At 57.4% G+C, this 27,585-nt stretch overlaps 1 protein-coding gene across 1 annotated transcript in view; it reads right to left on the bottom strand.

Annotated features, from left to right (window-relative positions):
* Nucleotides 1-27,585, bottom strand: part of JAKMIP3 (Janus kinase and microtubule interacting protein 3) — a 130,813-nt gene that overhangs the window by 12,937 nt on the left and 90,291 nt on the right. The window contains 16 exon segments of the mRNA XM_078346785.1: nt 11-88; nt 174-242; nt 1,284-1,349; nt 4,058-4,117; nt 4,207-4,305; nt 5,515-5,613; nt 8,065-8,127; nt 10,810-10,893; nt 13,921-14,049; nt 15,291-15,419; nt 22,975-23,034; nt 23,857-23,892; nt 23,987-24,118; nt 25,035-25,181; nt 25,872-25,991; nt 27,358-27,573. Of these exon segments, the coding sequence (XP_078202911.1) occupies nt 11-88; nt 174-242; nt 1,284-1,349; nt 4,058-4,117; nt 4,207-4,305; nt 5,515-5,613; nt 8,065-8,127; nt 10,810-10,893; nt 13,921-14,049; nt 15,291-15,419; nt 22,975-23,034; nt 23,857-23,892; nt 23,987-24,118; nt 25,035-25,181; nt 25,872-25,991; nt 27,358-27,573 (1,587 nt within the window).

Below are 27,585 nucleotides of genomic sequence, written 5' to 3'. Positions count from 1 at the left end.
CGCCTCTCACCTTGTGGGCTTGGTCCAAGGCCTGCTTCCGGTAGTCCAGCTCCTCGTCCAAGTAGCCCTTCTGCTTACTGAACAGCTCCTGAAACACAGGAGGACCATGTCTCGGCCTCGGACATCCCACCTGCAGCAGCGAGCCACAGAGCCTCAGGGAAGATGCCACCAACCTTCTCAGTCTCCAGATCCACCATCTTCCGCTGCAGTGCTGCCTCTGCCTCCTCAATCTGCTGGAGCCACTGGGCACAAACAGAACAAACAGGACAGTGACCCCAGGGTCCCCCACCCGGGCTTGTGGAGACAGCTGGGAGAGAAGCCAGGGCAGCCTGAGTCTTCCCTCCTCTTTTCCTTAGGGAGGGGGAGTCCAGCCCTCTCCAGGGAGATAGGGCTGCACTGACATTGTGGCTCTGCCCCTCCTACCCTCCAGGAAGTCTGCCCCTGACACCTTCTCCAGAGAAGATGGACACTGGCTTGGGCACAGCGGGAGCAGACACATCTGCAGAGCTCTGCCAGGACGGGAGGGGAGGGTTGGCCCATTTTTCCAAGCCCCTATGTGCCAGGAGCACCCCTTCTCCTTGCTGTGGGAGACCCAGCCCACCAGGCAGGTCTGGGCTGGGGGTGGGACTAGGAGCAGGTGGTGGGTGGATGGCCCCAGAAGAGGTCGTGTTAAGTTGAACAGGGAACACTGCCTGTAGACTCACCATACCTTCCCGCCTTTGGGAAGAAACAGACAGGGCTGGTGTCCGAGCAAAGTGCAGCTGAATCTGTCTGACCCGATCTCCCAGGGCAGCGGGGCAGTGGACCCCCATCCAGGCCCTCAGACCCTCCTCCCAGGAAGAGCACCTTCTGAGCTGAGCAGGGCAGGAGACCCTAGGAGCCTGGCCCCTTCTCGAGTGCCCATACAGCTGCTGTTACCTTCTCTGAGCTGAGCAGGGCAGGAGACCCTAGGAGCCTGGCCCCTTCTCCAGTGCCCACACAGCTGCTATTACCTTCTCGGCCAAGGTCAGGAGACCCTAGGAGCCTGGCCCCTTCTCAAGTGCCCACACAGCTGCTGTTACCTTCTCTGAGCTGAGCAGGGCAGGAGACCCTAGGAGCCTGGGCCCTTGTCCAGTGCCCACACAGCTGCTGTTACCTTCTCTGAGCTGAGCAGGGCAGGAGACCCTAGGAGCCTGGGCCCTTGTCCAGTGCCCACACAGCTGCTGTTACCTTCTCTGAGCTGAGCAGGGCAGGAGACCCTAGGAGCCTGGCCCCTTGTCCAGTGCCCACACGGCTGCTGTTACCTTCTCGGCCAAGGTCAGGACTGTCCTGGCTTGTATGACAACCACCTGCTCCTCATTGGTCAGATTCTGCACCCAAAAGCAGAACACAGGTGTGGTCAGAAGCAATGCCTTCAGGGGTGGCGGTGAGTGACGGATGCATGGGGAGGCTGCCTGGGGATTCTGGGGGCAGGCCACAGCTCAAAAGCGCTTTGCTGACACCTCCCAGCATCTCTGACACCCTTGACTCTTGAGCTTGCTCCCTTGGGTGCTGCCAATTTGGTTTTCTTTCATCCTCCCCCTGCTGGAGACCACCAGGTCTAGGCAACCAGCCGAGGCAGATGAGTGTGCACTGCTCAACGCAGGCAGGCAGTGACCATGTCCCCAGCAGCCGCCGCTGCTCCGCTCAGCCTCTGTCCCCATCTGTGTGTAAAGCCAGCCTCTGCATATGCACCTGTGGTTATTAAAACACCACTCGGAACAGTGGCGGGGAGACAAGTTCATGGCTGTGAAATGGCGGGTTTTATGCATGTTTTATTCACACTTCCTCCCCACCCGAGGGTCTGTGAGTGGCCCTTCTGGTTAGAGTGAGTATGGCTGTGGGGCCATGTGGACATGGGCACCCCACACTCTCAGACTGTGCTGCAGCCTAGCCCAGAACAGGGCTGCCTGGCCCCAGCTCACGGGACAGCCAGGGCTGGGTGCCTGGTCCCTGTGGGGAAGGGAGGCCCTTGCTCCTCTCCCCAGAGCCTCCCTGATTCTCGCCACTCAATCCAACAGCCCTGTCCACGCTGTTCTCTCCCTGGAGCGCGAGCTCCCTAAGCCCAGGCGTTGCCCGCTGTCCTCAGCCCCAAAGTCCGCCCGGGGTCTCCCACGGTGGGAGGCAGGCTCAGTCTGTAGTCCATGGTGGGGCCAGCTGCACTCCTGACTCAGGAGAGAACCTCATCCCATGGGACAAGGGCCGGGTACCCTCGTTCCTTGTGCCCTGCTCCCTTCTTCCAGGGCTGGGCGGGCCACAGGCCCCTCTCACTTGGAGATGGGGAGGCTGAGCAGGTGGCTTCAGGGTGACTGAGGGAATCTACCGGCTGTGGCTAAACCACGAGGTGCACGTGAAGCTTCCTCAGCGCTGACTGCACAGCCAGGCTCAGAGGAACACTGTCGGCCCGCTGTCAGGAGCTCCAGCATCTCCACAGGTCCCCTGGGCTTATGCCTGGCCAAGCATCCTCTAGCCCCTAACCTCCTCCATCCCTGCACTCTGTGATGATGGCCTCAGACGCTGCATGATGGCTGCAGGGCCACACGCTCAGTGACGCTCTTGGTGGACAGCTATGGGGCTGGACGGGAGCCCTGAAATAGGCCTGGGCAGAGCTGAACACCCCCAACTCTGCCACTACATCAGCTCTGTGACCCTGGGCAGTGCCTCTGGGTCCTCAGCTTCTCCAACTGTGAATCAGAGAGTTGCCCAATATGGTTCCCAAGACCCCGTGATGGGGCTGCTACCCAGGACTGGACCAGAGCATGTCAGGTCAACAGCCACCCTGCTGTGGTTCTTCTGCCACCTATGACCACAACGGAGTCCCCAGCCTTCTGAGAGAAGCAGACCCAGATGCAGAGCCTCCCCCGCAGAAAGCACCCCTGCCCTGTGCCTTTCTGCTCCCCAGCTGCTGGGTGGGAAAGGGGAGAAGGGAGTCCTCTCACACAGGGCCCTGGATGGAGGGAGTGGAAGGTCAGTGAATGCAGGATGATGGATGGGTGGAGGGAGGGGCCAGGGATGGATGGAAGGATGGAGGATGGATGGATGGATAGCTTATGGAACACGGATGAATGAATGAATAGTGGAGGGAGGATGGATAAACTGGGAAGATGGATGAATAGACAGATGGATTCTGAAGAATGAATGAAGGAAGGAAGGATAAAGGATGGATGAAGGATGGATGGACTACAGAGAATTAACAGAGAATGAATAGATGGATAATAAAGGATGGGTAGATTATGGGGGATGAATGAAGGATGGGTAGGTGGGTGAAAGATTAATGGGTAGAGAATGGTAGATGGAGAAGAAATGGATGGAGGGTGGTGGATAGATGGACAGAATATGGGTAGTGGATGAATGGATGGATTAGGGATGGTGGATGAAGGATAGATGGAGGTAATGGATGAATGGATGGATTAGGGATGATGGATGAAGGATAGATGGAGGATGGATGGATGGATTACACAGGATGGCTGGATGGATACGGGACAGAGGATGAGTGAAGGGATGGTATATGACGGACTGATGGGGAGTAAACGGATGGGAGTGGAGGGTTCGTGGGTGGGCTGATAGAAAGTGGGTGAAGGGGTGCGTTTCCTTTGCCCACTTGGTAACTAACATTCTTTCAAGCAGTTTGCTGCAGAAATTGGAAACTCTACCCCAAATGAAACGTAGGGGTTATCTACAGAGCCTGCTGCTTCTCCCAAGACAAGGAAGTGCAACCCCTAAGGGTCTTGGCTTGTCTAAGAGCAAAAGCCCCCATCCCCACACAAGTGAGGAAGAGCTGAGAGACCCGAGAAGCTGGGGCGGTGTGATGGGAAGTGCTGTCAGCTGGAAGAACCAGGTGCCCAGAAGAGGCCCCAGTGGGCCCGGAGCAGTGTGAGGAAGCCTCCGATTCTAAGCAGGCTCTGGGCCTTGGGGAGCATCTCAGGAAGGGTGGTCCATGGCAGGGCTGTGGGAGGCTGGCAGGGCTCCTGGACCCCAGGGGGGCTGGGCTGGGGGTTGTGGATGTGAGGGGCATGCACAAGCCAGGAGAGCGACATACACTTACGGCGTTATCGCCCAGGATGTCCAGCTTCTTCATCAGCTCTGCCACCACGATGTCCTAGGAGGCAGAGAGGACAGGCAGGGGTGAGCAGCACGGGGTGGGCAGAGGGGACAGGGAGAGGCGAGGCGGGGAGGGGCGAGGCTCACTGTCACGCCTTCGGCCTCGCAGTACACCTGCAGGGGGCTCTTCCCATCCACGAAGGGTGTGTGGTGGAAGTTGATGGCGGGCGACTTCCTCTCCCTCTCCTAAGAAGAGAGCAGAGGGTGAGCTGTTCCCTTCCCATCCTCTCCCTCCAAAAGGGCCGGCTGGGGCTTGAGGAACACAGGCCAAGATCATGGAACCAGGGACCAACACGGCATTGCGGCGGTGGTGGCGGTGGGAGAATCTGCACTGGACCTGGACCGGCCCTCGAGGACGGCCCCTGTGTATTCGCTGACTCCCGATGGGCCAAGCAGAGTTCATCATGCCCTGGCCACGCGGCATGGGCAGTCCCCACCCTGAGCCACAGCCCATCCCTCAGTAAATCACAGGGGCTGCGAGGAGTTTCAGGGGAGGGGCTGCAGGTCATGTTCCCCGAGGGCTTGAACAGAAGAGCCTCTGGAAGAGAGGCCAGCAGTGCTGCCACTGTCCCCACATTCAGGCCCATGTGGCCAAGGTCGTCCACACGTGGAGTGACCACACAGCTGCCCTGCCCCTGCAGTGGACGGGAGGGCTCTAAGAGGCAGCTCCACTCGGACTCCAAGGCTCCAGGTGCTGGCCTGAGATGGAGGCCTCGGGGCTGCACATGGTGTTTGGCAGGGGTGGCCCCCATGGCGGCCACTTCCTCCCAGTCCCACGGGTGGACCACCCTTGCAGTGAAACATGAGCACAGCAATATGGCCGCTTATGCCCAGCCTGAACTGCCCAGCAGGATCCTCCTCCCCCTCCTCCCTCCTCTTGTGACGGTCACGGCAGAGGACGCAGGGCCAGGGCCAGCAGGGCACAGAATAAGGGCTCACCATGTGCCCCCCACTGCCCTCACTCAGGGGCTTCTATGAGCAAGAAACAAACGTCTGCCAACCAGAGGCCTGGGCACAGCCTCTGCCACGCACCGGCTGCCACAGGGCCACGGGAGCAGACAGACGGCAGATGCGCCAGTGCCTCAGGACACAGGTGTGGAGCAGATGCTGCATCAGCACCCATCTTGCTTTTGCGTTGTTTTCCCTGCACGATGCTGAGCTCCACGGCCCACGTCCCACGGCCCCCATTTACACGTGCTTGGCGTGGCCGGCCTCACCCTCCACAGGAAGAGGTGGCGGTTTACGGCCATTCGCCTCTTTCCTCTCTGACCCGGCCTTTTGGATTCATGTTCAGGGGCTTGTGTGGGTTAGGAAGGCTGAGGGCTGGATCCCTGACACAGCCAGAGGCCACGGCCACTGGCCACCGGCCACAGTGCTGGCCACTGGCCCAGCTACCTCGAGCTCCAGGATCCTGAACTCCAGCAGCTCATTTTGGTCTCTGGCATCCTGCACCTCGTGTCTGAGCCGAGCCTCCTCCGCCTCCATTTGTTTAATCTGCAACAGAAAAGATGGATGAGGCGAGGAGTCTGGCTCTCTCACCAGAGGTCCTGGGAGGTCAACTCCTGGCGGTCAGTGAGGCCAGCTGGACAGACCAGTGCCCAGCCCTCGAAGCTCCTCAGAGCCCTGGGTGCGTTTGGGTCTGTCCTAGTGACACAGCCCAGCCGTCCAGTGGTGGGTGGGGCTGTGCAGGCAGTGCCACACACCAAAAGCCGGGAGCTTGGTGGCCGCAGCAGGGCCCTGAGCCTGGGGAGGGCAGTCCCTGGGCAGGGATGGGGAAGGAGGCTGTGGAGGATAAACATCTCGAGCAGGGCTGTGCACAAGCCACGAGCCTGGAGGCCGTAGCAGGATGCTAAGCTGGGATGGAGAATGGAGGCCATCAAGGATAAATGTCCCAAGTGGCTCCCTGGTGTCCCTCAGAGCCCAGGCTGTGCCCAGTGGAAGGAGCAGGTACCATGGCTGCCTGGCCACTGGAATTCACTTGGCTACCTAAGGGACTGTTTCAACAGAACCAGTAACAAGGAAACCAGATGCAGGAGTCCCACCACCCCTTCCAAAGTGTAAAGTGACATGGCCCATGGCACGTGTCCTTAGCAGCCTCCTGGGGGCAGGGCCCACCGGGGGCAGGTCCCACCAGGGGCAGGCAGCTGCATCCATTGCCTGGCGCTGAGGCTGGGGCACTAATGACCTGCTCTGATGCTCAGGGGACCAACAAAAACTCTGGAACACTGCATCCTCTGAGTGAGCCCACTGCTCTGTGGGAGCTGGACCCTCCCGCACGGCCAGCTGTGTGCCACTGCTCAGTGGGGCTGCCGCAGAACACCTGCAGGGCCAGGAATGCGACCCACCCCCAGCATAGCTGGGGAAAAGCACGGGCTCCAAGTGTGCAACTGGGTACATGTGTAGGTGCACAAGCAGTTATGTGTATGTGCCAGCACTTCTGTGCATGTGTTCAAGTGTGTATGCCAGCATTTCCATGCACATGTGCTCAAGTGTGCATGCCAGCATTTATATGTGCATGTGTTCTTGTGTGTGCATTTCCATGCACAGGGGTTCACGTGCACGTGCAAGCATTTCCGTGAGTGGGTGTAAGCATTTCTGTGCACACGTGTTCAAATGTGCATGCAAGCATTTAGGTGTGCGGCTGTTCAAGTGTGTGCCCTTAAGTGCGTGTGAATCTCTGCCTGTGCCAGCATTTATGTGGAACGCATGGCACTGCGCTAAGCCCTGTGGAAACAGTTTATCTATTTTAAGAGCTGTTCCGTGTGTCCACAGGAAACATGGGGGTGCTGTTCACCATTCAAGATGTGAGCTCAGCCTAAAGCCGGACCCCCGAAGGGTATGACCAGCCGTGGGCTGACTGCAGTGCAGGGGCTGGGTGAGACGCCCTGTTTGTCTGGTGCTCGGTCCTGCTGGCACATGTCAGACTTAGCTGCCAGGCCACCTGGCATCTGCCAGAGGGCCACACCTGCCCGGGTGAGGCGCCACTGCCTCCTCAGGACACCTGGCCCTGTGGGTGGACAAGTGGGGTGGACAAGGGGGTCACATGGAGCACCCCTCACCCACACATGGTAATGACCCCTGGACCCACAGCCAGCCCCACCTCGTGCCACATCACCTGCTCCCACAGTTGTGGAGTACACCCCTCTTGGAGTGGTCCCAGACTGCCCAGACCTAACCTAAGTCTAGGGCCCTCGGTGCCGTGACCCTTTTAACCAGGGCACGAGGCAGGTGAGCCAGTCGGGCCTGACGTGGTGGAGACATGCCCTGCGGGAAGCCTGTGCTCCTGTCCCTGCACCCCAGGCAGAAGCTAAGGCCACTTAGAGCAGCCTGGCGACACACTGCATGTTTTGATCTGTTTTACATCAGGTAAAATTGTCCAGCCCACAATCCCCAGTCAGGGTAGGGGTGGGGTGGGGGTGGGGGCAGCATTTTGGGAACCTCTTGTCATCTGGGGCTGAGAGCCTGGACCTGAGCTCACCAGGTGATGCCCTGGTGAAGTCTCAAACATGCACTTGCTCAGCCCGGCTGGTCCACAGGCTCTTCCCTGAGGACCCTTTAGCTTCCTCACAAGCGCTGCTGGAGGAGACTTCCCTGACCCAGCCAGGCTTCCCATGGGAATGATTCCCACAGGGATGATTCCAAGGGTCTCAAAAGGGCACCTGATTCACGATGCTCTAACTAGCCCACCCACAGAGCCCATCAGCACAGCAGGACAGGAATGGAGACACAGCTGCAGACAGGGGCTCTGCCTGGACCGGAGAACAGGTCCCAGCTCCCTCCTCCCCAGGGCTCCTGACTGGTCCCACAGAAGGGGACGTAGCAGAAGGGGCCTGGGGCAGAGCCATTCAGAAACCTCAGCCCTGGCTCCACCCTTCAGCCCCACAGGTACCACTGCAGCCCCCCAGGAGCGTAGAGTCTTCCCAGGCTCTCCCGTTTGGGGCTCACCTTTTCCACAAGCTCTTGATTTCTCCGGTACAGTGCTTGCTTCTCTTCGATCCACTTCATATCCTTAAAAATGGAATAGAAAGAAATGAAAACACTGCTACAGGAACTCATAAACCAATGTTTAAACTGCGATGTAGCAGAACACCAAAGATCAGCCTGGCCAACGTGGCAATGCCCCTTAACCACCTAACAACAGTTCATGTCACACCCTCGCCGAAAACCTGTGGGTTCACACATTTCCTGAGAGAGAGAAAGGGACAGGCCTGCCCAGGAGGACCTCGGAGGATGCCACATGCAGCCCCATGGACCACAGGCCAGGCTTGTACCCCGGGCCAGGTGCTGGTGGCAGACTGTGCCGTGTGGACATCACAGGTCCAGGGGACCCTGAGCCAGAGTGAGCTCAGACCCAGCTGCAGAGCAAGTGTCTCAGGCAGGTGGAGATGACAGTTCACTCAGGGCGGTGTCCCGTCCGTTACAGTCAGGACACGTGGCAGGTGGTGGTCTTGGCTCTACGAATGGTGTGTGGGCACCTCGCTGACCACACTCGGGTAGCCCCCACCAGTGGCATTTTTAAGAATAAAGTAAAATGTCAGGAGTAAGATTGGTTTCTTCAGACGCTGGATTTGTCCCGAGTTTCTTCTCCCCAAAGTCGTCTGCGAAGCTCTTGCCAAGTCTGAAGGAGCCAGTTTGGCAGATGAAGGAAGCGGAGTTCTCATCCTCCTCAGCCTCCTGGTTTCCCACCACCCTGGTCGCTTCTCCTCTCCTGGCACACTGTCACAGAGACGGCCACACTGTCACAGAGACGGCCACACTGTCACAGAGACGGCCTCCACCCCATCTCGAGAGACAGTCACTCTCTGTTTTTCCTTCTTCCCTTCTTTCAGTGCTAGGCTTTTCATAACTCTCAGTTCACGCGCTTTGCTTCGAGGACTCCGGGAACTGGCCTTGAAAAGCTGAGCCTAGGAAACAGGTTTCGGAATGTCCCGCACCAAGAGGAACATGAGCGGTTAAACCACGTTCCTGTAGCAGTCATGCTGATGCCCGCCACACCACCTGATGTCCACCGCTCAAGACAGTCGTCGGGACAAGGCGCTGACCGCCCTGACCGCACAGAGTCAGCCCCGGCATGCGATTTCTCCACATCCCCTGCCATGACACCCTCAGGCCAGGCTGGGAAATGCGATGGTCTCTACGACGCTCGTCGGCCATCTCCGTGGGTCGCTGCTTCCCGACTAAACCTGATTTTCCTCCCACTGACCATCCTGGGCTTGGCTCTCGGGTGGCCAGCAGCTGAGCCTGGGTTCGGTGACAGGAAGACAGCAGCATCTGTGAAACCCTGTGAGTGCCAGATGGTGCCCCAGGAATTTTGCACAGCACCTGGGAACGGGGCCACCCGTAACTCTGCAGAGGCTGGGTCTGGGGCGGTATTGGCACAACTCTGGAAGAGGCGAGGACGGTGGAGGTTGGCTACAGGTGCCACAACACTGAATGCTGGGATGCCGGCGATGTGGCACATCCAGGGCTCACGTTACCCTCCTGTCTGTCCATCCAGCAGTTGACAAGTTAAGGACGGCCATGGGCCAGACATGGGTGCTGGGTGGGAGCCATGGAAGCTCATCCCTGCCTCCAGCAGGGGCACCTCCCCATGCCACGTGCTCTCCCCACCCCACGGCAATATCCTCCAGCCTGGTGTCAGGCCCCAAAGGTCAGAGGGGAGGCTCAGCCCGGGGCCATGGGGGTGGACTCAGGGTGGTGGGGGTCGTCTAAGGCATAGGGCAGTGATGGACTCTGGGCAAAGCAGGTTACCTGCGTCGTGGGCAACTTTCTCCACCTGGAGGACGGGCTTCTGAGAACCCCAGGTCAGAAAGTCTCCAGACATTTCCCAGGAGCACCCGGGGCAGGACCTGCAGGACCTGAAACCCCGGCCCTGAGTTCAGGGGACTGAGAGATCCTCCAAGATTGAGCCCAGGAGAGGCTGTGTCCAGGCCCAGGCAGCGTCCTGCCTCACGCAAGGCTGGCCTGGAATTCCTTCCTCCTGGCTCCGGCATGTTTTATTGCGGGGTGACGGGGTGCTGTGAAGCCCCCAGAGCTGCTTGTCTTCAGGTGCAGCCAAACACTCCCCCCGACCTGTGCCCCCCATGGCCGCGCAGGGCCTGTGGGCTCACCTGCCCTTCAGGTGCAGCCAAACACTCCCCCCACCTGTGCTCACCTGCCCTTCAGGCGCAGCCAAACACTCCCCCCACCTGTGGGCTCACCTGCCCTTCAGGCGCAGCCAAACACTCCCCACACCTGTGCTCACCTGCCCTTCAGGTGCAGCCAAACACTCCCCCCACCTGTGGGCTCACCTGCCCCTCAGGTGCAGCCAAACACTCCCCCCACCTGTGGGCTCACCTGCCCTTCAGGCGCAGCCAAACACTCCCCCCACCTGTGCTCACCTGCCCTTCAGGCACAGCCAAACACTCCCCCTACCTGTGGGCTCACCTGCCTTTCAGGCGCAGCCAAACACTCCCCCTACCTGTGCTCACCTGCCCTTCAGGCGCAGCCCAACACTCCCCCCACCTGTGCGCACCTGCCCTTCAGGTGCAGCCAAACACTCCCCCAACCTGTGCGCACCTGCCCTTCAGGCGCAGCCAAACACTCCCCCCACCTGTGCGCACCTGCCCTTCAGGTGCAGCCAAACACTCCCCCCACCTGTGCTCACCTGCCCTTCAGGCGCAGCCAAACACTCCCCCCACCTGTGCTCACCTGCCCCTGCTCCGCCAGCGCCTTCTCCAGGTCCTCTATGCGCGCCTGCGCCCTCTGCACTTCGGCTTGGAGCTGCTCACGGGTCTGTAGGATGGGAGGAAAGGTACATGAACTTTTCTCTGAAAGCCGGACAGACAGGCAGACAGCACACACTCGAGATGTCACAAGAGGCATCAGTTCAGCTCCTTGAGAAGGGACTGTTCCCCCTTCCTTTGGAAGAAATGCTTTCTAAAAGGGGAAGAGTTTTTTTTTTTTTGAGACAGGGTCTGGCTCTGTCACCCAGGCTGGAGCTCAGGGGCACAATCTTGCCTCCCGAGCTCAAGTGACCCTCCCACGTCACCCTCCTGAGTGGCTGGAACCGCAGGTATGAGCCCTCACGCCCCACTAATTTTGGTATTTTTTGTAAAGACAGGGTTTCACCATGTTGCCCAGGCTGGCCTCATCCTCCCAAAGTGCTGGGATTACAGGTGTGAGCCACGGTGCCCGGCCCTAGAGGGAGAACTTTAAGGCTCATTTGAAGCAAGTGATCTCACTAGATTCTAAGGGGTAATTCTGCAGGTTAATTTTGAGGTCCTGTTTGGAGAAATCTTTGTTCCAGGATGACACAGCTGAGGAGGATGATGGAGGCCTCGCCTGTGCTCCGCCCTTCGGGTGCTGGCCAGGGCGCTTTGTTCAAGGGACCCCCCCCACATGGACCAGCTGGGAGCCCGGGCAGTTGGGTGTCTCCTGCACAGGAGCTGCCCCGTGTGTTCAAGGGACTCTCCCCACAGACCCGCTGGGAGTCCTGGGTGGTTGGGTGCCTGTACGGGAGCTGCTCCGCCTGGGCTGGCTGTCCCCCTGCATCTCTGAGTTCCTTAACTGACTTCCCCAGAGCCCGCCCCACGTCTGCAGAAAAGCCCTGGTGCTTTCCACATCAGCATCAGCACTCCTGAGTGCTCCCTGAGGCTTCCAGCTGAGGTCTGAGCCGCCCTCCCTGCATTGAGTTTGCTCTGGTGGCCCCGAACCACGGCATTTCACCCCACAGTGGCTCCTGCTCTGTGGGGATAGCTTCTGAGGGAGGGACGCGTTTCAGGACAAGGCTCATGTTCAGAGGATCCATCAGCCAGGGTGCAGGTGGGCGAAGGCGCGACCTGTGGTGCCCCCCAGTGCTGGGTCCCAGCTCCCTGCCCCCAGGCTGTCCTTGGCTCCTCCTCCCCCTTCTCTCCCTTAAGAGGCCACAGTGGTGGGTGTGAGCCCTTGGGTTGGAGAATCCTGAGCCGAGAACAGGTTCTAGTTATTCCTGTGTTCCCACAGGAAGACGGAGCCCACAGGTGGCCACGGATCCCAGAAGCCTCAGGACCATGTCAGGGATGGGCCCACATCCACGTCTTCAGATGCCTTCCTCCCACGCCCCTCCTCGGCCTCTTCCTATCCTAAGGCTGCCTTGACTTCCACAGTGAAGAGTGACATTTCCACTTGTAATACAGAATTGGACTGCGGGATGCTGGCTAGCCTCGTGTCTTCATTAATCTCTGTATCTTTCAATTTTTAAAATAACCATGTAGCACTTCTTGGCATCAGATTTTCCTCTGATTCGAAATGACATTAAGACAAACTTTGCATGCAATCTGGACATTTTTGCTCTGGAAGCAAAATCCTCTAAGTTCTTGTTTTCATGTGGCCCCCAGGCAAATGTTTCTCCAGCACCCAACAGGAAAATAGGAGGATAGGATGCTTGCTGCGCCCTGGCTGGGCTGTGAGGGAGTGGGGCTGGGCCCAGGAGGCTGAGCTGTCTCAGGGCTGCCGTGCTTTAGGATGCTCTGAGCTGAGGCCTGGATTTGTTCCTTTCTCCAAGGGTCATGAAAAAATTCAGTCAAAGTGAAAGAGGGGACATTTAAAGTCCCCAGTTACACAGGCAGATCTCTCCGAGCCTGAGATGGGGGAGTCCCCTCCAGGGCTAGGTCCCTCTGACCTGCTCAGGACAGCAGGAGGGGCATGGTGGGTGGAGGGGGGATCTCTCTTCATTTTCACAACACAGGTCCCCAGTGAGGTGCCCAGGAAGGCAGGAGGGGGAAGCCATGTCACCAGGGTGGTCTGGGTAGATGGAGGGTGAGGCTGGTGGATCCCCAGGGCTCTGGCGTGGACCACGCTGGGGTGCTCTGCAGACCCCCTCCCCTCACCCCAAGATGCCCATCCCCCCCCCAGCCCAGCCACCCTAAGTTGCAGAATTGCCAGACACTGGTGTCTCTGGCCCTGCAGGGTGGTCGTGGGTGTCAGAGGCCAATGGGAACCCCAGACCCCACAGCTAGCTGTCTGCTCAGGACTCCTCAGCTCCCCCGGGAAGCAGCCCGTACCCCTGCGAGGGCCACCAGGTGCAGTTCCTCCAGGGGCTTCCCTTCTGAGCCACAGTCTGGGAGGGTGGGGTAACGAGGGACCCCCCCAACCCCTGACCCAGGCCCCTCCAGAAGGCCTGGTGCCTGCACTGCCCTCCATGGTCTGCAGAGGACACCTGCCAGCAACAAGGGGGCCTTTCCTGGGGACTGACGCTCAGGTGGGCCAGGGAAGCGGTTGGAGGGGACACAGCTGCTGGGGTCCCACCCCATGGGGAGAGGGAAGGAAGAGAGGGCCCAGGGCCAGGGCAGCCACAGCCTGTGCCAGCTCAGCCTCTGAGGATGAACAAGCTCCATGAGTTTCAACACCGAGCTCGATGCTGCCATGAGTCATTGCCACGCTGCCAAGAGCAGCAGAGGAAGGAGACGTGCCCTGGGCACTGTGGGACCCTGCCCCCACCCCGAGCAGCAGAGGAGGTCCAGAAGGAGACCCGCCCTGGGCACTGTGGGACCCTGCCCTTGCCACCGCCACTGCCACCGCCCCATCTCCCCCAGGACCCTCACTCACGCCTGGAACTGGCACTGCTCTGGGCCCGGCACCGCTCTGGGCCTGTCCCTCCCCCCGGGCCAGCTCCCAGCACGGGGCTCCCAGTGCCTGGTTTTGATCAGCCACCGGGACCAGAGGCAACGGCAGGAGAGGAGGGGCCAGGAGGGTTGGCAGTGGGGGTGCCCCGGCCCGGGCCATAGGGGTCACGCAGGAAAGCACGAGGGGGCCGGAGCGCATGGTGGAAGTCATGTAGACCTTAACTTCTCGCTCTGCATCCAGCGTCCCTCCGACCTGCTCCTGCAGCAAGGCATAGGCGCGCTGCAGGGCCTGGTACTCCATGGTCAGCTGCCGGAACCTCAGCTCCGTCTCCTCCTTGGCCATGCCCTGGAGACACACAGATGCCACACGCACAGAGACGCAGCGTCAGCAGCCAGCACCTCCTCCGTCGGTGGGGCCCCGGGGCTTCCCTTCTCCCCAGATATCAAACGGGGGGTCTCTCTAGCAGTGTGAGGGAGACCCTCTCCAGTGTGCAGGGAGGGGCGCCTGCCTGGGGACTCAGTGTTGTTGGAGAAAGGTTTCCCTGCAGAGGAGAGCACCGGGCCCTGGGTGGGAGCTGAGCCTGCTGCACAGCTGAGGCCAGGGTAAGCCTGCTGGGCTGGTGGCCAGGGCTGGGGGCTCACCTTGCCAGCCAGGCTACCCTGACACAGCAGACCCTCTGTTACTGACCAAGCCTGCACACACTCTGCTCTGCTAAAATGTGTCCTGGGAATAAAGCTGGGCTTTGTGAAGGGGGTCGAGTACCCCAGGCTGCATGCCTCCTCCCAGGATCAATCCTGCAGGCTCATGCTGCCAGCTGCAATGCCATCTGCCACCCCGGGGAGAAGGCAGGTGAGCCTGCTGCTGCCTTCACAGTGTCCCAGGGGGCCCCTGGGGCCGGAAGGGTGGGCCATGTCCTGGAGTCGCTGAGCCCGGAAGCCCCTGCCTGGCCCAGTTCCCTGGCCCCACCCTGCACCTGAGGCTGTTCCAGGAAGTCTTAGATCCCTGGGCAGGTCTGTGGCTGCTGGGCCACCCTCCAGGGTCAGTCAGGGAGGCCTAATCCTCTCTGTGCCACTGACTATAGACACCCCACTCCTTGTACCAGGCCACAGAGCCTGGGCCCCACAACGCCAAGGTTTCCAGCCTGCTGCTGGGATGGCTGCCTGGACCTGAGGGTAGCCGTCCTTCTGGAAGAGGTGGCTGACAGGCAGAAACACCTGTGCCGTTAACAGGAAGAAAGCTCCTGCTAGATGCCCCCTCGCCCTAATGTGCTCTTGGCACTAGGACCAAACTCCCTGGCGAGTGGTTCAGATCCCGCTGGGGAGGCCCCTTAGGAGAGGAGAGCTCACCACACCCCTCTTTAGAAGGGCATAGGCTCAATGGCAGGAGGAGGCCTGGCCCAGACTTAATGGGAGCAAGGAGCTGGCCTCAGGCGACATTCCGAGCCACATCACCGGAGCTTCTCGCTGTGCCTGAGCCAGCCACCAGTGGGTGGGTGCCAGTGAGGGCCACCAAGGGCTTCCCTGTGAAAGCAGCAGCCCAGCCCACCCCCAGCCAAGGCTAGGACCCAGCAGGAAGAGCCTCATTACCTCCTCCAAGTCATCGTCTGGGGTGCATGGCGTCTGGTCCGTCCTGTCCGTTTGATAAGAGATGGAAGAACCATCTGATTCCAGGGAGGCCTCTTCATCGTATCCAAAGAAGGTCTCCACAACAACGGGCTTGTGACAGAAATGCAACGTGTGAGTTCAAACCGAGACCCAGGCACAGCCCGCCTCTCCCACCTCCTCTTCCTGCTGCCCAGTGGCAGCGGCTGCAGCCCCACCCCACAGTACCCTCCCATCTCAGTCCCTGGCCACCCTGGCGCAGGCTGAGGAGGGGCCTGGGTATGAGGGGGGGCTCTATGGCAAGGCTGCTGGGGCAGGTGGGAGTGGGGCCTGGAGTCCTGTGGGTGAGCAGGTCCTAGACCGGCCCTAGGTCAGGGGAATGAGGCCCTTCATGGGGCATCATCTCTGCAGTTCCCTGAGGTGGTGCTGGGGTCACAGAATCGATGGTGGGTGTCTGCCCTGTGTGATCTCGTTCCCAGTAATATATTTCTGTGTGTGTGTGTGTGTGTGTGTGTCTGTGTTTTTAAGTTTCAGTCCTTGACTGATTGGAATAAAAACAAAAATGGGGCCTCCGCCGGCTGGTGTGAGAGGCTCTGCCTTCGGGGACCCCAGGTTCACCCTGACTTCTGCATCCTTAGGGTCCCCGCACCCCTGCCTTCGAGAACTGCAGGGTTCCTTATCTGGGTTTACAAGTTACAAAATGGGATGCCAGCCATCCTCTCCAGTCCCTTCTGCCGTGGCCACGGTGGCCTCCAGGCCTCCTCCCAGTTCTTCTGCAAGAACCTTCCAGCAAAACTCCCCCCAGGACCCCAGGGCCACCCAGCTGTCACCCCCTGCCAAATGCTAGCCCCTGTCCTGTGTGCCCCCCACACCCTGTGTCCTTCACAGGGCCAAGGCGTGCACTGGACACTTCCAAACCCCAGAGGGTCTCAAGCAGGGAGAGCCTGGGCAGCTCCTCCTCCCGACCTTTCCAAGGGCAAGTGTCTGTGACCCAGAGCAGCCAAGAATCTGACAGCCACGAGAAAACACCGCTGAGGGCTTAAAAGCAACACACACATGCGCGTGCACACACACATACACACATATACACACACAGGCACTCATACACATACATTCACAATCTACACACTGCACACACACATACACACACGTTAACACACACACTCACACATACATTCACATACACAATCTACACACTGCACACACACATACACACACCTTAACACACGCACTCATACACATACATTCACATACACAATCTACACACTGCACACACACATACACACACGTTAACACACACACACATACATTCACATACACAATCTACACACTGCACACACATACACACATATACACACACATTAACACAAATAGGCACTCATACATACATTCACATACACAATCTACACACTGCACACACACATACACACACGTTAAAACACACAGACACACATACATTCACATACACAATCTACACACTGCACACACATACACACATATACACACACATTAACACAAATAGGCACTCATACATACATTCACATACACAATCTACACACTGCACACACACATACACACACGTTAAAACACACTCATACACATACATTCACATACACAATCTACACACTGCACACACACATACACACACCTTAACACACGCACTCATACACATACATTCACATACACAATCTACACACTGCACACACACATACACACACGTTAACACAAACACACATACATTCACATACACAATCTACACACTGCACACACATACACACATATACACACACATTAACACAAATAGGCACTCATACATACATTCACATACACAATCTACACACTGCACACACATACACACATATACACACACATTAACACAAACAGGCACTCATACATTCACATACACAATCTACACACTGCACACACACATACACACACGTTAAAACACACACTCATACACATACATTCACATACACAATCTACACACTGCACACACACATACACACACGTTAACACACACACACATACATTCACATACACAATCTACACACTGCACACACATACACACATATACACACACATTAACACAAACAGGCACTCATACATACATTCACATACACAATCTACACACTGCACACACACATACACACACGTTAAAACACACTCATACACATACATTCACATACACAATCTACACACTGCACACACACATACACACACGTTAACACACACAGACACACATACATTCACATACACAATCTACACACTGCACACACATACACACATATACACACACATTAACACAAACAGGCACTCATACATACATTCACATACACAATCTACACACTGCACACACACACACATATACACACACGTTAACACAGGCACTCATACATACATTCACATACACAATCTACACACTGCACACACAATACACACACATTAACACACACAGACACACATACATTCACATACACAATCTACACACTGCACACACATACACACATATACACACACATTAACACAAACAGGCACTCATACATTCACATACACAATCTACACACTGCACACACACATACACACACATTAACACACACAGACACACATACATTCACATACACAATCTACACACTGCACACACATACACACATATACACACACAGGCACTCATACACATACATTCACATACACAATCTACACACTGCACACACACATACACACACGTTAACACACACAGACACACACATTCACATACACAATCTACACACTGCACACACACATACACACACGTTAACACACACACTCATACACATACATTCACATACACAATCTACACACTGCACACATACACACATATACACACACGTTAACACACACAGGCACTCATACACATTCACATACACAATCTACACACTGCACACACACATACACACACGTTAACACACGCACTCATACACATACATTCACATACACAATCTACACACTGCACACACACATACACACACGTTAACACACACAGACACACATACATTCACATACACAATCTACACACTGCACACACACATACACACACGTTAACACACGCACTCATACACATACATTCACATACACAATCTACACACTGCACACACACATACACACACGTTAACACACGCACTCATACACATACATTCACATACACAATCTACACACTGCACACACATACACACATATACACACACGTTAACACACACAGGCACTCATACACATTCACATACACAATCTACACACTGCACACACACATACACACACGTTAACACACACAGACACACATACATTCACATACACAATCTACACACTGCACACACATACACACATATACACACACATTAACACAAACAGGCACTCATACATACATTCACATACACAATCTACACACTGCACACACACATACACAAACACACACAGACACACATACATTCACATACACAATCTACACACTGCACACACATACACACATATACACACACATTAACACAAACAGGCACTCATACATACATTCACATACACAATCTACACACTGCACACACATATACACACACATACACACACGTTAACACACACAGGCACTCATACACATACATTCACATACACAATCTACACACTGCACACACACACACATGCACACACGTTAACAGGCACTAAAACACATTCACATACAGTCTACACACTGCACACACACATACACACATATACACACAGGCACTCAAACACATACATTCACATACACAATCTACACACTGCACACACATATACACACACATACACACATGTTAACACACACAGGTACTCATACACATACATTCACATACACAATCTACACACTGCACACACACATACACACATACACACACGTTAACACACACAGGAACTCATACACATACATTCACATACACAATCTACACACTGCACACACACACACATATGCACACACGTTAACAGGCACTAAAACACATTCACATACAGTCTACACACTGCACACACACATACACACATATACACACACATTAACACACACAGGCACTCAAACACATACATTCACATACACAATCTACACACTGCACACACATATACACACACATACACACATGTTAACACACAGGCACTCAAACACATATATTCACATACACAATCTACACACTGCACACACATACACACTTTCACACATACACACACAAATACACACACACTTTACATAAAGCAGGAGATGAGTTAGGTCCTTTGGCAATTGCTCCCAAGGCTCCCTTAATAAAAATCACAGGTTTATCACATGGATTCTGCTGCAGAGAAATGACAACTGGTGTTTGCATTTCCTGGGGACGTGGGTCTGCCCTGCGTGGCCTGTGGACGAGCCACAGCCTGCAGGTGTGGTCGGGGATGCACAGCGTGTGTGTCAAGCCAGGACCAGTGAGTGTGAGTGGCCACAGCTACCTGTCCTCAGAGTGGTGCGTCCACAGGTCCTGAGAATTCAGACACACACAGCGGTGAGGACACGTGTGTCCCAGAGCTGCGGCCTCTTCCTCACTAGTGTTGCTGCTACAGCGTTACCAATTCCTATCTCCTCTGGGAAATTTCAAAGAAACAAGTTTCTTAACGTGATATACAGTATATTTATGTTGGGTCCTATTTTGGTCATTTAAATTGAACAACCTTTAGAAATAATAAATTATTTTCTTTTCATCTCCACAGACTGACCCTATTAAGCACACAGCAATATGCTCTCTACACACACCTGTACACCCCTCTCCACACACACCAGCGCTCTCCACACACCAGCACACCCCTCTACACACACACCAGCACACCCCTCTCCACACACACTAGCACTCTGCACACACACCAGCGCTCTCCACACACACCAGTGCTCTTCACACACACCAGCACACCCCTCTCCACACACCAGTGCTCTCCACACACACCAGTGCTCTTCACACACACCAGCACTCTCCACACACACCAGCACACCCCTCTCCACACACCAGTGCTCTCCACACACACCAGTGCTCTTCACACACACCAGCGCTCTCCACACACACCAGCACACCCCTCTCCACACACCAGCACTCTCCACACACACCAGCACTCTCCACACACACCAGCACTCTCCACACACACCAGCACTCTTCACACACACCAGCACACCCCTCTCCACACACCAGCGCTCTCCACACACACCAGCACTCTCCACACACACCAGCACTCTTCACACACACCAGCACACCCCTCTCCACACACCAGCACTCTCCACACACACCAGCACTCTCCACACACACCAGCACTCTCCACACACACCAGCACACCCCTCTCCACACACCAGCACTCTCCACACACACCAGCACTCTCCACACACACCAGCACTCTCCACACACACCAGCACTCTTCACACACACCAGCACACCCCTCTCCACACACCAGTGCTCTCCACACACACCAGTGCTCTTCACACACACCAGCGCTCTCCACACACACCAGCACACCCCTCTCCACACACCAGCACTCTCCACACACACCAGCACACCCCTCTCCACACACCAGTGCTCTCCACACACACCAGTGCTCTTCACACACACCAGCGCTCTCCACACACACCAGCACACCCCTCTCCACACACCAGCACTCTCCACACACACCAGCATACCCCTCTCCACACACCAGCACTCTCCACACACACCAGCACACCCCTCTCCACACACCAGCACTCTCCACACACACCAGCATACCCCTCTCCACACACACCAGCACTCTCCACACACACCAGCACTCTTCACACACACCAGCACACCCCTCTCCACACACCAGTGCTCTCCACACACACCAGCACTCTCCACACACACCAGCACTCTCCACACACACCAGCACTCTCCACACACACCAGCACTCTTCACACACACCAGCACACCCCTCTCCACACACCAGTGCTCTCCACACACACCAGTGCTCTTCACACACACCAGCGCTCTCCACACACACCAGCACACCCCTCTCCACACACCAGCACTCTCCACACACACCAGCACACCCCTCTCCACACACCAGCACTCTCCACACACACCAGCACTCTCCACACACACCAGCACTCTCCACACACACCAGCACTCTTCACACACACCAGCACACCCCTCTCCACACACCAGTGCTCTCCACACACACCAGCGCTCTTCACACACACCAGCGCTCTCCACACACACCAGCACACCCCTCTCCACACACCAGCACTCTCCACACACACCAGCACACCCCTCTCTACACACCAGCACTCTCCACACACACCAGCACACCCCTCTCCACACACCAGCACTCTCCACACACACCAGCATACCCCTCTCCACACACACCAGCACTCTCCACACACACCAGCACACCCCTCTCTACACACCAGCACTCTCCACACACACCAGCACTCTCCACACACACCAGCACTCTCCACACATACCAGCACACCCCTCTCCACACACCAGCACTCTCCACACACACCAGCGCTCTCCACACACACCAGCGCTCTCCACACACACCAGCACTCTCCACACACACCAGCACTCTCCACACACCAGCGCTCTCCACACACACCAGCACTCTCCACACACACCAGCGCTCTCCACACACACCAGCGCTCTCCACACACACCAGCACTCTCCACACACACCAGCGCTCTCCACACACACCAGCACTCTCCACACACACCAGCACACCCCTCTCCACACACCAGCACTCTCCACACACACCAGCGCTCTCCACACACACCAGCGCTCTCCACACACACCAGCACTCTCCACACACACCAGCACTCTCCACACATACCAGCACACCCCTCTCTACACACCAGCACTCTCCACACACACCAGCACTCTCCACACACACCAGCGCTCTCCACACACACCAGCGCTCTCCACACACACCAGCACTCTCCACACACACCAGCGCTCTCCACACACACCAGCGCTCTCCACACACACCAGCACTCTCCACACACACCAGCACACCCCTCTCTACACACCAGCACTCTCCACACACACCAGCACTCTCCACACACACCAGCGCTCTCCACACACACCAGCACTCTCCACACATACCAGCACACCCCTCTCCACACACACCAGCGCTCTCCACACACACCAGCACACCCCTCTCCACACACACCGGCGCTCCCCACACACACTGGCACCCTCCTTGGCACACACACCGGCACTCCTCCTGGCATACATGCTGGCACCCTCCCTGGCATACACATCGGCACCCCTCCTGGCACACACACTGGCAACCTCCCTGGCACACACACCGGCACTCCTCCTGGCACACACACTGGCACCCTCCCTGGCACACACAGCATCCCTCCTGGCACACATACTGGCACCCTGACACTGGCACTCCTGGCACACACACTGGCACCCTCCTTGGCACACACACTGGCACTCTCCCTGTCACACACCGGCACTCCTGGCACACACACTGGCACTCTCCCTGTCACACACTGGCACTCCTGGCACACACACTGGCACCCTCCCTGGCACACACACCGGCACCCTCGCTGACACACACCGGCACTCCTGGCACACACGCGCCCTCCCTGGCACACACACCGGCACCCTCCCTGGCACACACTGGCTGTACTGTCCAGAGACCTTTTCCTCACCTTGGGAAGTTTTGCCATTTTCTTTCTTTGCTTCCGAAATCTTAACAGCTTGTCCCGCTCCTGCAGAAGCCAGTGGAAGAGGCTGTGTAAGTGGTGGAGCAGCTCCAGCAGTTTCAGGTCCAGAGTGTAATGTCCCCATGCCATCATTTGGGTGATGGTGAAGACAGTGTCCTTGTTGGCTGTCCCCACACCACAGCAGGAGGCCCAGCTCTAGCTCTGCTGCCTGGGGAGCTCATGTCTGCAGGGTGACAGGGGCGGCTCCCCAGCCGGCTCCCTGGTTAGGTGGGCTCTGAGCTTGTCTTGCTCAGTGGTGCAACGGCTTCCCTTCTGAATGTGTCCAGGGGCCACATGGGGCAGGTGACTTGGGGGCACATAATTGTGGGAAGCTGGAAGGGGTCTCATGGCCAGGGCTCCTCTGGACCCTGCAGGAGGGGCATCCACATCTGTGTGGGGACCGACACCCTTAAAACACTAAGGAGACGGTGCCCTGCTGCTCTGCAGGGGAGCCACGCTGTGCTTTCATGGCTGTGAGGGTGAACCCGTGGGATGCGGCTGCCTGCCTGTGCTGGCCAGGTGAGCAACCGCAGGACGGCAGCCCTGACCCTGGCAGGTAACTCAGAAACATGATGGTCCCAAGCTGGTGCCGTCTCAGCTGGGGTATAGGTCGGTTTTCCTGGCTCCTGTCTGACCCACACCAAAGGGCGCCTTAGCCCTCTGCACACAGCCTCGGCCAGGTAGCGCTGCGACAGCAAAATCCACCCAAAAGGTGGCTGTGGCCGCTTCTGTGTGGTCTGTGAGGAGCCCTGGGCACAGAATGGGTCCCATGGGTGGGTGACGGCGCGGGACGCAGGGGCTGGGGAAGGTGGCGCTCAGCGTACTTACCAACACGCTCTTCACATAGCCAGCGGTCTCCAGGGTCTAGGGAAGGAAGGCAGCATGTTACAGAATTGCTAAGGGTCCCTGTCAGCCAAGCCCCGTGGAAGCCAGAGGACGGGGCCCCAGCCCCAGGTACCTTAGAAAGCTCGTCTATGAGGTTTTGCTGCTCCACAATCTGAAGCTTCAAGAAATCGACTTCTCTCTCATCCTGACTTTGATCAAGGTCGTTCAAGGAACTGGGTCTCCGTATAATTCCGGCTCTCTGTCTCTGAAACACCAAGCAGCCCACATCAGGAGTCCAGGGGTGAAGTGTCTGGCTGGACACGGTGGGCGGTGGCTGGGGGGCGGTTCTTCTCGCCTCTCAGCGGTGGGGCCCGCGGCCTCCCCTCAGGCCCCAGAGCAGCCGAGCCACGGAGTCCCGGGAAATGAAGCCTGTGTCTGAGCCCAGGCCTGCAGCAGGGGCAGGTCTGTGCAGCCTGGACGGACACACGGGCCCTGCTGGGCTCCCAGAAAGCACGGATGGGATCGCTCAGTGCCCTGACGATGGCACCGGGCTGTGTGCCCATTTCATACCCCGCCACCGCTCCCAAATCCCTCCTGACTGTAACTCAGTGAAGAAGGGGACTTCAGTAGAGAGGGGTCTGGAGCGCCCTCCTCCCCCACGTCCCACTGAACGACTTGTGTCGTAAGCTCTGGCTTCATGGCCTTCAGGGTCCTCAGGGCAGCGGAACATGGCGACACCAGCTGATGGTCCCCCAGTCCTGGCTTCGTGGCCCTGGGGGAGCAGAGACTCCCCGCCCCTGATTCCTGCTCAGTGCTGTGTGCCAGGCCTCCCTCCTCCCTAACCACTGGGACCCTGCAGCCTCTTACTACCCTCACCCAGGATTTTCCAAGTTGGAGGCCACCTGTCCCAGGCCCTTGAGTGAGATGTGGGCAAACAGGTATGGGGAGGGGATGCCCCACAGCCACCTCCTTCCCATGGTCAGGGCCTCCTCCAAGGCTCCCCTCCCCAGAGCTGGGCTTGGCGCTCGCTCTCCCTCAGACGTGCGTGAGGCCAGACTCCAGCAGACGGCTGTTATGACACGGGGGACTGGCTGTTATGCTGAATCTCTCGTGGAGAAGGGAGGGGCTGCTGCCTTCGAGCTCAGGTGCGCCATGGCCCCACGGACGCCCCAGCTCCTCACCATCTCTATGTTCTCCTGGGTGACGAATTTTAATTTGTTTTCCATGCGGCGTAAAGCGTGAGACAAATCCTCATTCTTCCGGCTGAGGCGCTTGTTTTTATCCAGCAGTGGCTTGTACTGACTCTCTGCTTCTCTCACACGCTTTAACTGAAAGACAAAATTAACCGCACGACGTGGCTGTTGTTTAAGTCACAGAGAACCAGCAGGTCTCCACACAGCGTCGCAGACTGACCGGAGTTCTGGCTGCAACGATGTGGTTTCCAACCCTCTGCTGGGAAAGTCCACACCTCCAAGCAGTGCCCACTGCCCTGTGCCGGGTGAACCCACGTTCGGGGCTGGGCTGGGCTGGGCGTCCCCAGGCGGAGTCCCCTCTCCCGTCGATGGATGGGGATGAAGATGAGCAGTCTGGGGCCAGCTCTCTGTTTGCCAAGAAGGGCTGTGGTAAAATCGCACAGCCCACTGGACCGTTGCAGACACGTGACAGCTCACACGCCCTCCAGAACCTCAGGTTACCTGGAAATCTTGGTGGCTTTAAGGACCGGTAGTGACAGCCCCTCTGAGGGGCCACGTCTGCACCCAGATCATCTACAGAACGCAGGAGGCTCCTGCCTCCATTCACACAGCGCAGGGACTGCTCAGCCAGCCCTTGAGGGACAAATCTGGCCACTACCTATGTTTGCTAATAAAATGCAACTGGACCCATCAGGAGGCTTCGGCGCAAATCCAGGCCTGGCAACCACCACTCCTTTTCACAAGGACTTTTGGAAGTGGATGCCCCCCTCCCCTCGACTCTGCAGTCACAAGCTCCCGGGTCCAGAAGCCCCGGACCGCACTCACCAGCTCATTCCTTTCTTCTGACAGCAAGGCGTTGCGGTCCTCCAGTTTGCGGATAATGGCACTTAACTCCGCAATTTTCAGCTGGAAGCGCCGGGCGTCCTTTTCATCCAACTGCTGTTCCTGAAACAAAGTCAACTGCAAATAACTGTCCCCACATAACTGTCCCCACACGGACCTGGGAAGCCTGTGCAGGTCCCAGCACGCGACTGTCCCCACATGGACCTGGGAAGCCTGTGTAGGTCCCAGCACGCCACGGAGACCAGAGCCCTGCAACAGAACACGTGCCTCTGCCTCCACGCTGCCGCCGGGCAGGCTCGGGCCCTCAGGGGAAGGCACCTGGCCTGGTGCCATGGTCACCGCAACTGCGTGAGGTGGCAGAACCCACGGGGGCAGAGTGAGACCCCGCCTCAAACACAACAACTACTAAGAATAACATGAAGTACACCATGGAAAGGAGCAGATGGTTGGGAAGTACACGGATGGGGGGCGTGCAAATGCAGAAACCGTGAGTGTGGGTGCCCAGGAGACGCCTGCCAGCTCCCAGCCTCTGCGTGGCCCCTGCCACTGCCCTTCAGGAGGGTGCGCCGTGCCGTGCCCTACCAGCGAGGTGGGATTTCTCTGGCACGATGACACGAGCGCGGGAAAGACACTTGTTAGAGCCTTTCAGAAGTAAGAGGCAACCTCCCTCCAATGGGGTTTCTAAAGGGCCGCTTTTGGGACCCCCTGGAACTTCACTCAAAAATCGGTGGAAACATTTTAATGCGATCTTAATATTTTCTATTTTTGAAATGTCGCTGTCCTAGGACCGACTCAGCTCACACAGTTTTGTCCTCAACTCCAACAAGGAGGCATCCAGGGCGGTCCTGGGCCCGACTCGAGTTCCTCATTCAACAGGTGCAGGAGAGGCTCGGGGTCAAAGACCCAGAAGTACCAGCCGGAGGGTCCCTGGATCTCAGATCCCCCAGGGTGTCCCAGAACCACGACAGAGGATGTGAGTGCCGAGTGGCAGTGAGGAAGCGGGTGGCACTGAGCCCGGGGCAGTCGGCAGGCCCCAAGCGATGGAGTAGAGCATGGCAGGATCACATGAGAAGCAGGTGGGAGGGTGACTGGTGATGTGAGTGCCAGAGGGACACACAGCGGGCAGAGAGCCAGTGCGCCAGCCTTCCCGGGCCAGAGGCGAGGCCGTGTGCATGGAGATGGCGGCAGCGCATGCCCAGCACAGCCTCCTCCCACCAACCCAGGGCCAGACCCCGGGCCAGCAAGGGCCATGGACTGCAGCAGAAGCCTGAGGCTGGGGCTGATGCTGTGCTGACAGGAAAAAGGGAGCTGAGTCTGCCAGCCAGGCTGGGTGGGAGGTGCCCGGGGCAGGAGGGTGCTGGCTGGACTTGGGCCCTGGCTCCTGGGGGAGTGGCCATGCAGGGCCGTGCAGCCACGTGGCTGGGCCTGTCTGTGACACGGGTGGGCCAGCGGGCTGGGAGGTGCTTACAGGGCTTCCCGAGTGGTCTGAAGCGTCTCCTGCACCGGCTGCATGAGGAAGTTCCCGTCTGGGGCTGCCCGGGTGCCGGTCGGCCTCTCGGACCTGGGACAGCTGCTCATCTAGAGCGTCCTTTTGGAGCTGCAGTCTCTGAGCATGCCCGGCTTGAACCCCTAACTCTCTCTCCAGCACGAAGACTGCTCTGTCTTTAAATTTTATCTCCTCCATCTACAAGGAGAA

This window comes from Callithrix jacchus, chromosome 12 (assembly GCF_049354715.1).
Source record: "Callithrix jacchus isolate 240 chromosome 12, calJac240_pri, whole genome shotgun sequence".
Classification (NCBI taxonomy): Eukaryota; Metazoa; Chordata; class Mammalia; order Primates; family Cebidae; genus Callithrix; species Callithrix jacchus.
This window is presented reverse-complemented; position numbering and strand designations above follow the sequence as displayed.